At 44.0% G+C, this 12,164-nt stretch overlaps 1 protein-coding gene across 6 annotated transcripts in view; it reads right to left on the reverse strand.

Moving 5' to 3' along the window:
- Mcf2 (MCF.2 cell line derived transforming sequence) overlaps positions 1–8,412 on the reverse strand; it is a 101,797-nt gene extending 93,385 nt beyond the window's left edge. For 3 of the 6 annotated variants that reach the window (XM_036175177.1, XM_036175175.1, XM_036175174.1), the window contains exon 1: positions 8,254–8,377. In XM_036175177.1, coding sequence (XP_036031070.1) covers positions 8,254–8,338 — 85 coding nt within the window. In that variant the 5' untranslated portion in view covers positions 8,339–8,377. Of the gene's footprint in view, positions 1–8,253 lie in introns of all 6 variants that reach the window. The other 3 variants (XM_036175181.1, XM_036175180.1, XM_036175176.1) reach the window with 2 other exon arrangements.
- Positions 8,413–12,164: the final 3,752 nt, after the last annotated feature.

Raw genomic sequence — 12,164 nt, forward strand, 5'->3', positions numbered from 1 at the left:
CATCAACCAAGATTGAGGCGCGGGGGTGGGGGGGGGTGGGGGTGGGGGGTGGGGGGGTGGGGGCGCACTCTTTATTTAGAAGCAAGAAGCAATTCGGGGCCCAGAGTGATGAATGTTAAAACTGTGCTGATTGTAGGGTACAGTGAGCTCACAGTAAGAGGACATCCAAAGCTAAGCTGATAAGACACCCCTGCAGAAGAAGTGAAAAGCAAACAGGTTTTCTAGCTTAGTCCTTGAGGAGGGATCCTTTCAGCAGCTCAGGACTTAAAGGATTTGAAGGTGGTCCAACCAGCTTTCATCTGTCCTGGGTCAGACACATTTGCATAGGCTGCAAGTGAAAAGGTAGTCTTGGTGTCACTGATATTCACATGTATATGTGTGTGCATATAGCACAATGACATGCAAAGTTGAAGCATTGTGATTCAAATGAAAGGTCTTTAAAACCTAGAAAAGGATAAAGCATGCACTGCCTCCAAGTGTTTTATACTCCTCCAGTTCTGAAGCTCTTTTGCAACTTGATCACATCTTTAAAATTAACAGATGATGAAAATCTTTGCTAAATACAAAATCTATGCTAAAAAAGCATGTTTTTTTTTTTCAGAAATGTGTTTGCATCATCTCCAAAATGATTGTCAGGGAAAGCTATTTTTATGAAAAAGAATTCACTTCCTTGGATAATTCTGAAAGCTCACCGGAAAAACAAACAAGTTAGACATGGTGGCTCCTATTCCAGCACTCTTGAAGGCTGAGGTGGAGGGATGTCTGTAAGATCAAGGATAGTCTGCCCTGTAAAGTGATTTCCAGGGCAGACTAGACTAGAGTGAGACCCTGCCCCAAAAAACAAAAGCAAAGCAAAACAAAAGCATGAGAGAAAGAAAGGAAGGAAGGAAAGAAGAAAGGAAGGAAACTATAGAAACAAAACCAAGAAAGCTATTTAATTTCATTTTGGTTTTGCTTGTTTGTTTGTTTAAGACAGGGTCTCTCTACGTAGCCCTGGTTATCTTGGAACTTACTATGGAGACCAGGCTGGCCTTGATCTCACAGAGATCCACCCACTTTTGCCTCTTTTGCATAAGCCACCACACCTGGCCAGCAGGCAATTTTAAATGTCACAGACTATTCCTTAGCAATATAAATTGAGACTGAAAAGAAAAGCCTTTTGGAGGTAGCAAGATGGTTCAGTGAGCAGACACTGTTGCCAGCAAGCCTGAAAACCTGACCTGAGTTTCTTCGCTGGTAACAGCAGAAAGGTAGTAGGAGAAATCTAGTCATGCCATAAAGCTGTCCTCTCATCCATCAGTATGTGCCACACACCCACACATACACACAGGAAAAATATTTTAAAGAGAAAATTTTCTTTATTTTTAATTACTTTATGTATATGAATATTTTCCCTGCATGTATGTCTGTGAACCATGTGCATGCTATGCCTAGTGTCTGTGAAAGCCAGAAGAGGTCATTAGATTCCCTAGAAATAACGTTATAGCCCATCATGAGCAATCATGTAGGGGCTGGGAATTAAACCTGGTTCCTCTGGAAGAACAAGTGCTCTTAACCATTGACCAATCTCTCAAGTACAGAAATTCCTTTTCTTTCTTTCTTTCTTTCTTTCTTTCTTTCTTTCTTTCTTTCTTTCTTTTTTTTTTTTGTTTTTCATGAGAATTTCTCTGTGTTACTCTGGCTGTCCTGGAACTCACTCTGTAGACCAGACTGGCCTCGAACTCACAGAGATCCACCTGCCTCTGTTGGGATTAAAGTTGTGCGCGACCACTACCTGGCTATGGAATTCCTTTCCTTATTCATCTGAATCATCATTGCTCAGTATCCACAGTGCAAATGAGTCTAGCCATGCTTGAACATGAGCTTGAAGATGTAATGATTATCTCAAACATAATGGTCACAGCCACAAAATAAACGTTTTAAACATATTAAGTATTTGCATTCACCTCTTTTAAAATTTTTATTATAACATCTGACCTTTTGAGGACAGCTATTTAAAATACAAGCTATAAAAGTATACAAGATGGCCCACTAAAGTCAGAACCCACAATATTCACGTAGACATATAACTAAATGCCAGCTCTCTTATTCCATGGCTATTCATCACTTCCTCAGTTTAGAAATCTAATTTTGAAATGCACAGCATCTGCAACAGTAAATCCAATTAAAATGGTTTACTTTGGTTTATAATGCGTGCAGGAGAATGCACAATATCTGTTAGTTGTCCTTCCAAGGTTACAACAAAACTGACCCTCTTTTGTAAACTAACAGTGCAAAATGATAGATCAAATGATGGGGCTTGCAAATGCAAATTCAAGAATGTTCCAGCATATGCATACTTCTTCTAAGTGCCATCAAGAAAGCTAAGAATAACTACACCTCATCACACCGGTTCATTTTTAATAGAGGAAATTTTTTATAAATAACTCTGTTTCCCTTGTCAACACACTGGATACTCAATAGCTAAGGTGTCAGCTAATTAACCAACAGGCACAAGACTGCAAACGAAGACCCTAAGGAGCAGAGAATTTGCAGTACCCCCTGAATGTAAATACAGGACCTGATGCTGACCTGACTGAAATATATTTTGAAGGGGCAGGCAGGTTAATGTCTATCAGACTCTCCAGTTCCCCAAAGATAGTCAAACTTCATATTCTAGCAGCATGTGAACTTTCTCTTTCATCTAGAAACTTTACAAAGAATCAGCAACAACTTATTAAAAATAAACTCTGAGTCAGGAAGAGGGTACAAATTGAAGACTGATAAGAGGATCATCAGTTAGAGGACAGCTGCTTTTTGAGACCCTTACTCAAAAAAAATGAGGAATGTATGACTTCATAATATATGAAGTCCATGTTACATATACAGCATAACTTTGTGGTAGACCACAAGACCCTGGGTTCTAATTCCACTCCCCAGCATGCAATAAGAGATATTGACGTCCATGAAGAAAATTACAGAAAAATATCCATTGCTTGGGCCACAAAAAAAGTTTCAGGACAGCCTAGGCTATAGTGTAAGAACTTATCCCAAATAAGTAAACAAACTCACAAAATTGACCTATAGATTCTAAGCAATACCTAGCATATCCTAACTAGATTTTTTTATATACAAATTGACAAATTAATAATAAAAAATACAGTTCTGAAGATTGGCAAAGGACCTAGAAGAGCCAAAATAATCGTTTTATTACTTTTGTTTTTATTTACTTTGAGTGGAGCTGGAGAGACGGCTCAACAGTTAAGAGTACCACCTGTGGCCAGGCATGGTGGTGGCCCCTTCAATCCCAGCAGAGGCAGAGGCAGAGGCAGAGGCAGAGGCAGGCAAATCTCAGGGAGTTCCAGGGCAGCCTGGTCTAGACTAGCTGAATCCATGGGCTCTGGGCTCAAGTGTTCAGTGAGAGACCCTGTCTCAAGAAATAAGATGGAGAGCTACTGGGAAAGATAGCCAGATCAACACCTGGCCTGCATCTGCACACACATTTGCATCCATACAAAAACACATAGTTCATATGTAGTAATGAAGGAAGATTTCCCAGACTCATTGTTTATTTAGAGTTTTCAGATAGTTCTGCAAATTTGGGTTATCATGTTCCTTAGCTTACAGCACATCAAAATGAGCAGTGGAGGATGGACTGGAGCCAGAGACAGTAAAAGACAGTAGGAAGAACTGACAGCAGTAAGAAATGACAGCTAACAGAGAAAGATTAGACAAAGCAGACATTATCAATTAAAAGGCAGAAAGATCTCTACCCATTTGCCATTGAGACAGAGAGCCTCCACTGGAACCCCTGAGCATTGTATACATCATATTAAAGTAACTGATGCTGTCCGAAGGACAGTCTTGAGTCATCAGGAAAGGATGCAATTATTTCCAGGTTCAGGAGTCTGGGAGGTAAGTAATCTCTTTGAAAACCTTTCCATCCAAAATGGTTACAATTCTGAGAAGAAAAATAAACCAGGCACTAAAGGTGCTGATGCTCAGTTTCCCAGAGAATGTTGGGATTCCCAGAGAAGTTTACCATGTAAAATAGTCAATATAATGTGATCTAGGGCTGGAGAAGTGGTTCCAGTGGTAAAGTGCTTGCCTAGAACCACATTAAAAAAAAAAAAAACTGGAATGGTGGCTTATACATGTAATCCCAGCACTGGGGAGGTAGAGGTAGAAGGATCATGAATTCAGGGTCATCCTAAACTACGTAGAGCTTTCCAAGATAGCCTGGGCTACATGAGACCTTGTTTCAAAAAAGAAAATGTTTAGCCTCATATAAGATCCATTACTGTTGAAATACATTTTACAACACTGTACAATGTACAGCAAATAATTGCTGTCATTTACACTCTATTTGAGCTAAAACTTAATGATGCCAAATTGTACTTGAAACCAAATTTATACATGAACAGGTTTTCACAGCACCTTAACTTCTCGGTTGGGTGAGGTTTTATTAGATGAATAGAGTTTACTTCCTTCATGGAGTGCAAAGTATTTTTCCCAATTCACCATTAGGTAAGATAGCATGTGACAAGGCAAAACTGCAAAAACAAGCTCAAAGAAATGATGCACTGAACATGTGATTGTACTCAGGCTGTGCTATCAATACTTCCATAGGGACGTCAGTTAAGAGAAGACAAGATGAAACAAGGTTTACCTCTCCCAATTTCTTCCCAGCTCTGGACTTCTTGGTCAGGTCAACCTGAATGCTCCACAAAGATCACATATTCAGTACTGAATCCTGGGGGTGGGGATGTTATCTCAGTGGTAGAGCATGTGCTTAGTATGTGTGAGGCTCTGGGCTCTACTCTGAACACTAAAATAAACTGATAAACTGAACCCAAGCTTGTCCTACCTCTTCCGTTCCCAGCCTTTTGTTTGTTTAGTTGGTTTTAGTTTTTCTCCTGAGACAGGCCCTCACTATGTAGCCCTGGCTAGCCTCAAACTCAGAGATAACCCCCTGAGAGAAATTCTTCTTTCCCAGCATTGAGATTAAAGGTGTGCACCATCACACCTGGCTTCCATTTGCAGTCTTTTTCCCCCTTGGCTTTTTTTTTTTTTTTAGATAGTGTTTCTCTGTGTAACCATGGCTGTCCTGGAACTAGCTCTGTAGACCAGACTGGCCTCAAACAGAGATTCCCCTGCCTCTGCATCCCATACCTACCTACTCTAATCATTTTTAAAATCATATACAATTCTGTAAACCAAATATGTTCTCCCTTTTCTGTTTTGTCTTGGCCCATATTATTTCCTATGTCTGAAATACCTTCTCTGCCTCTGCCACATCCATTCCAATCCCTTATCCACCTGGAAAAATTTTAATTCCTCATGTCTTGTGCATCCCTAGCCAGTTGAAGACCTTCCCTCTCCAGAAGCCAAACTCTATCAGTCATCTCTGGGCTGCCTCAGAAGAGAACCTGTGTACACACATATAACTATGTAACAAGTGATCTTTCAAAGGGTTCTTTGTGACAGTAAAAACTTTCTAAACACATTTGTAGATATATTAATATTTTAAGTATATGAAATCCAGCCAGCCATGGTGGTGCACACCTTTAATCCCAGCACTCGGGAGGCAGAACCAGGCAGATTTCTGTGAGCTTGAGGCCAGCCTGGTCTACAAAGTGAGTTCCAGAATAGGCTCCAAAGCTACAAAAAATCAAAAACAAAAACAAAATAAGCATATGAAATTGCTTTTTGCATTTAAAGTTATAAACTAGGAATGGTGGCACACACTTGGGAAGTGAAGGCAGTGGTATCCAGAAGCTGAGATCAGCCTTGAAACTGTCAAAAAGCCAAAAAACGGGCTGCTGAGATAGCTCAGCAAGGAAGAATGCATCCAAGCCTGGCTGCCACAAGGTGGAAGGAAAAAACAGATTCATTTTCAAGTTGTCCCTTGACCTCCGCATATATGCTAAAGCACATGCTCCCACACACATATACACAAAAAAGACAAAATAAAAAGTGTAATTTTGAGAAGAGCAAAATAAAGCTATAGAACAAGCTGTACATGGTGTTACAAACCTGGAGTTTCAGTTACTCTGGAGGATGAAGCAAGAGATCATTTTAGCCAGGCATTCAAAAGCAACCCAGGCAATTAAAATAAATGTCCATCTCAAAAACAAACAAAAACATGAAGTTATAATATCCCGTAGTGTGTGCCCTAGCCACAGGAATACTTCTCTTTGTGGGCAGATAGAGGTTAACTGCTGAAAATACTGAAAGACAAATAAGAGCTGCCAGCCAGCCCCTCCACCCCTACTGCACCCCTACCCCCAATCCCACTAAAGCACAGCACAGTGACTGGTATCATTTAAATGCTAGGATGTGTTGCCATGTCATAGTGACTGGGGAATGGCAGCATGCTAGAAACTTCCAAGGATCAAGAAAGTGAACCTAGAACGAAGAGAAATACTTGGCAACAGAAATGTCCACTTGTATTTCATTATTGGGATTGTAGCTTTAAGGTAGACCATTTGCCTAGCATCCATCTACTGGCCCTGGAGTTCAGTCCCCAGAACTTTCTCTCACATACTGTGTGTGTGTGTGTGTGTGTGTGTGTGTGTGAGAGAGAGAGAGAGAGAGAGAGAGAGAGAGAGAGAGAGAGAGAGAGAGAAAAGAAGAAGAAGAAGAAGAAGAAGAAGAAGAAGAAGAAGAAGAAGAAGAAGAAGAAGAGAGGTGGGAGTGTGTGTGTTATCAGTGGTACACACAGGGATGTACTAATCCCAGCACTGAAGATTATTTTGAAGCCATCCTGAGCTACATAGTGAGACTTTGTTTCATTTTAAGGTTTTTTATTTCCCTATGAAGTTGGTTTTTAGCTCTCACTGCACATGCACATAAAGCTTCTATTGGTTTCTTATATAGCCTCCCAAATTCATTTAAATTGCCCTTAAACCCTGAAGGAGTTTGTGCCCCATCACCACACTTCCCTTAATGATTTATTATTACATACAGAAAATAACATTGGCCACTTCCAAACAAAATACTCAAGACCAAAGGGTTCTTTGTTACTAAGAGGCTTTAGACAGAGCCCTGAGTTTCCTGTGGTTTAACTGAAGACATTGGTGTGACCTCCTTCCAATTCGTGGACAGCTTCGAACAAGAAGTGGAATTTGGAGCACATGCTGTGGCTACCTGATTTGAGAAAAGAAAAACTACACCAAGTCTGGTTTTTAGTTGCCAAGTTCCCATCACAGGAAACACTGACAGTGTAAGCACCACAGAGCCACAGAAGACATGGCCAGAAGCTGCAGCACCTGGTAGATATCCTTGGACTCCCAGTGTCCTATAGGAACTGTAAGTCTCTGGGCCTCCACATGCTCCATGGTACCTCAAGCCCAAAGCCCAGCAATTCTGACTTGCTCAACACGTGTACATCAACCCCCACTTTGCACCACTCTCAAGCCTTGACCAAAATACAGTAAGGGATTTATCCGCTTTGGTTTTCTCCCTCCAAGACAAGTAAGAAAGAGCTTCTGCCTTTGTAGTAAGAGCCCCAAGAGAGGCAGTTAGCTCGTGGGACCAAGCTGGAAAGATGTGGTGGTCCTGGCGGATAATCGCAAATACTTGGCAGCAGACTGCCTACAAACTCTTCCTCCAACTTCAGGCCGGCGGCTTTCAGAATCCGAGCGCCTTTTTGACTTGGACCTAGCACGTGTTAATGAAACAAACAGCAACCACCCACACACGTAAATAAACCTAGGTTTTTGTTTTTGTTTTTGTTTTTGTTTTTTTAACTAAAGGGAGTGTTACAAGGAAGTGTATCCTCAGGGAGGCTTGGCTCTAGGGTGTGGGATGCACAGTGGGAAGATCCCTTGGGTTCCTGACTCCACCAGGAGGCACCTAGATGGGTGGAAAGTGGGTAGGAGACATGGGACAGTCTCACCTTGCTTGGCGGGCTTCTGGAGGTCCGCCCGTGGGGCTTGAGCAGAGTTGAAAGCCACTTACACCCTCAGCGTGGCAGCTGGCCTGAGAAACTGAGGACCACAGCCCGGCTGGCTCCAAGCTAGAAGCACCACCGCAGTGGGGGGGGGGGCGCTCAGGGGGGAAGTTATAGAGTGAAGAGGAGAGAGAGAGAGAGAGAGAGAGAGAGAGAGAGAGAGAGAGAGAGAGAGAGAGAGAATGCCAAGAGCTTGGAGAAGACAAAGTACACCCATCTACCCCGCCCCAGCAGGCTGGGAGGGAGCTGGGAAAAGGGAACAGGGGAGAGCTCCGAGTCCCAGGCCGTTGGGTGGGAGTGCTCCGGGAAAGGTTACTCACCTGCCACGTAGACTGCTTGCAGCAAGCAGAGGTAGTTCTTCCCGTACTTCTCTTCGATCCTAATACGATGCAGGGCCATGGCCATGTCCACCTGCACGGGGACTGCCTGCGTGAACGGCAGGAAACTGCAGCCGTCCCGGTTCAGCAGGAGATTCCTAGTACTGGGCGTCTGAGCGACAGCCTTGGGCACTTGCCTGAACGCCATCCAAGGCGAGGTAGGAGCGGGAGCAGGAGGGGGCCCTACTGGAGGGGGCCCTGCTTCCGCCATCCTCAAGCCAGACTCACGGGGTCGGCGACCCCAACCCCAACCAACCGCTGCCGGACTCGGGCTGGCGAGCAGCCCGCCTGTGCAAGCAAGCACAGACACCGCCGGAAGGGTCGCAGCCTGAGCAGTTCTGAGGTTCAGAAGACTAGAGCCCCCTAGCTGGGACAGACAAGCCCCAGGACCGAGAGCCGGCTATGTGTCTGGAGCCCAGAAACTTGCAGAGACTTCAGGACTCTGGCAGCAGAGTGCTTCTGGCCTCAGCTACTGAGAGTTGAGAGTAACTCCACTCCCCGTGGGTGTGCACCCACATCCCCGCCTAGCTTCTAGCGGAATGAACAGGGGTGGGACACCAGGAACCGAAGGGGACAGCCTCCGCAGAGACGCCCACGGACAAATTGCGGAGGCTGGCGCTAGGCTGCAGCACGTGGTGGGAGGGGACAACCCGATCTCACACTCTGGGCAGTGGGAGCTGGAGCTGGAGGTTCCTTGCGTCCTGCTTCCCAGGGCGGGGCGGGAGTGGAGTAGAGATGCACAGTGTGGGCACCTGCAGATAACACTGTTAGAGCGCTTTACTGGTGCCAAGAGAGCAAGCAGCCTTGGATAGTCGGAAAAGGTGGGTGCTGAAGCCAAAATGTGCTTTCTCCCACCCTGCCCCTCACCGTCCTGCAAGGGCTCCTGCACACTCACTCAATCTCCACTCTTGCTTCTCAAGGGCTAGGGTCTTTTACGGGTTTGGAATCATGGTTTGTTTTAGAAATGACAAAACAGAAATGGGCCAGGGAGATGTCTCTGAGAGTAAAGACACTTGAGGGACAAACCTAGTGATCTGAGTTAATGGAACCCATGTAAATTAAGGCAAAAGAAGAGAACTGAATCCACAAAATTGTCCTCTGACCTCCACATGCGCTGTGGCACATACACTGTGCACAAAAAGAAGTAACAGAAGTAGGGGCTGGAGATATAGGTCAATTAGTAGAGTGCATTCCTAGTATGCAACAAGGCCCTGGGTTATATCTCTCAGGAGATGGACTTTGGAGGACCAAGGTTATCACCAACTACATAGCTCATTCCAGGCCAGCCTAGGCTAGAAAAAAAAAATCTCACACACACACACACACACACACACACACACACACACACACCAATAAATAGCAAAACAACAACAACAACAACAAACATGGGGGTGGGGCAGCAAGAGAAGGTAATCTCTTGAAAACTCAAGTGGGAAAGGATAGGAGGTCCTGAGCTTGGGAGTTTAGAGGGTGCTGTAGGAAGAGTGAGGAGAGGCAGGCTGCTCATCAAAAAGCTCTAGCACCATGAATTTGAAGGCCAGCAGAGAGGAGCGTATGAGAGGGTTTGGAGGGAGGAAAGGAAAGAGAGAAATGCTGTAATTAAATTATAATCTCAAAAATAGGAAGTAATAAGAGCTATAGCAACTGAGGAGAGGCCAGGAGTGTCAAGTTAGAAACTATGGAAGTGTAATCCAGTGTCCAAGTCCTAGGGATTTGCCCCAATTTTACTCTAATACTAGCAGCCTTTTGGGGAATTGCAAACATCCCTCTTTTCTTTAGCCATTATCCTTTTCAAAATGTTCTGACAAGAGTGTACTGTTACATAGGCCAACCAGTGTAAGTTGGTTTATTGTTTTTAAGTTCTTTATTATGGGTTACCACTGATTTGTACCTGAGGAGAGCCACTGCAGACAAGTATAAAATTTGGAATCAATAATTCCTGCCTTTTTCATGTTAGCCTAGAGTCATGGAGCGAGCATTTGGGTTTAAAAAGTGAAGTGAGAGTACAGTATTGATTGCTAAATTTCTGCCATAAGGGTTCACATCATTCACCCAAGTCTAAATATCACTTCTTTTAGGAAGGACAGAGGAAATTAGAATAAGAGAATATTATTGTTTTGGAGAAAATTAGATACAACTAATTAGGAGAAAACAGAACTCCAACATTCTGAACTTGTAGGTAGACAATAAAATGAAAAGCTATCCTTACTGCCTGGACTTTGGAGAGTTTCTATAGAATTCAGGAAGTTTCAAACCATGAGAGGAGTACCAAATGAAAACTCAAAGTCGAACAGAGATAAGGGAAACTTCAACATTTAGCTAACAAGGAGGACCCTAAGAGGGATGCATGGATCTCCCTGGGAAGAGGAAACAGATGAGATCTCCTGGTTAAACTGGGGGCAGGAGGAGTAGAGGGGAGGGAATGGGGGATGGGAACATGAGGAATCAGGATGGTTGGGTTGGGACAGAGAGGGAGAGTAACAGAAAGGAAAGATATATCGTGATAGAGTGGGCCATTATGGGGTTAGGGAGAAATCTTGTGCTAGGGAAACTCCCAGGAATCCACAAGGATGACCCCAGCTAAGACTCCTATCAATAGTGGAGAGGGTGCCAGAACTGAACTACCCGGTAATCAGATTGGTAACTACCCTAATTGTTATAGAACCTCCATCCAGTAACTGATGGAAGCAGATGCAGAGATCCACAGCCAAGCACTGGGCCGAGCTCCAGGAGTCCAGCTGAAGAGAGATTATATAAGTGGGAGTGGGGGTGGGGGTGTCAAGAACATGCTAGGGAAACCCACAGAGACAGCTAACCTGAGCTCATGGGAGCTCGAGGGGACTCTAGACCAATAGCTAAGGAGTATGCATGGGACTAACCTAGGTCCTCAGCATGTGGATGACAGTTGTGTAGCTTGGTCTGTTTGTGGGGCCCCTAGAAGTGGGACCAGGCTCTGTCCCTGGTGCATGAACTGGCTTTTTGGAGCCCATTCCCTATGGTGGCATGCCTCCTCAGCCTGATGCAGCGGGGAGGAGCTTGGTCCTACCCCAACTTGATATGCCATGCTTTGTTGACTCCCATGGGAGGACTTATCCTTTCTGAGGAGTGGCTTGGGGGGCGGGGTAGAAAGGAGGTAGAGAGAGGGAACAGGAGGAGAGGAGGGAGGGGAAACTGTGGTTGGTATATAAAAAAACCTAAAAATTAATGAAAAAAGACTTGTGGGGGTTGGGGATTTAGCTCAGCGGTAGAGTGCTTGCCTAGCAAGCGAAAGGCCCTGGGTTTGGTCCTCAGTTCTGAAAAAAAAAATTGTATAACTAAAATTGATTAATTCTTGGGCTGACTTTTCTGCTATAGATGTAAGGGCATCTTTGACTTTTGCTTATTTAGTTAGTATCTATATCCTTCAATATTCCTGAGAACGGATCCTTGTCATGCAGCCAGGAGTGCCAGCAAATCCTAGATTCAGGGTAGGACTGTGCTCATGGCTTACTAGATCATTGTAGTCTGTCTCCTCGGTCCTTGAATAGTTTTAAGCCAAACATACATAATCCCAGAACTTTCTGGAACTAATAGTAGAACTTTTTTTTAAATTATTATTTGTTATTGGATGGTTCTAAAGTAAGCCTGAGGCTGCAAAGGAATCCTACCTACAAATGAAACCTAAAGATGAAAGTAGAGCTGAGATGGAGAAATAAATTGATTCCTGATGAAATGATTTAAACATTTGGAGCCTAGGGCTGGAGAGATGGCTCAGGGGTTAAGAGCACTGGCTGCTCTTTCAGAGGTCCTGAGTTCAATTCCCAGCAACCACATGGTGGCTCACAACCATCTGCAATGAGATCTGGTGCCCTCAT

Source organism: Onychomys torridus, chromosome X (assembly GCF_903995425.1).
Source record: "Onychomys torridus chromosome X, mOncTor1.1, whole genome shotgun sequence".
Lineage (NCBI taxonomy): Eukaryota > Metazoa > Chordata > Mammalia > Rodentia > Cricetidae > Onychomys > Onychomys torridus.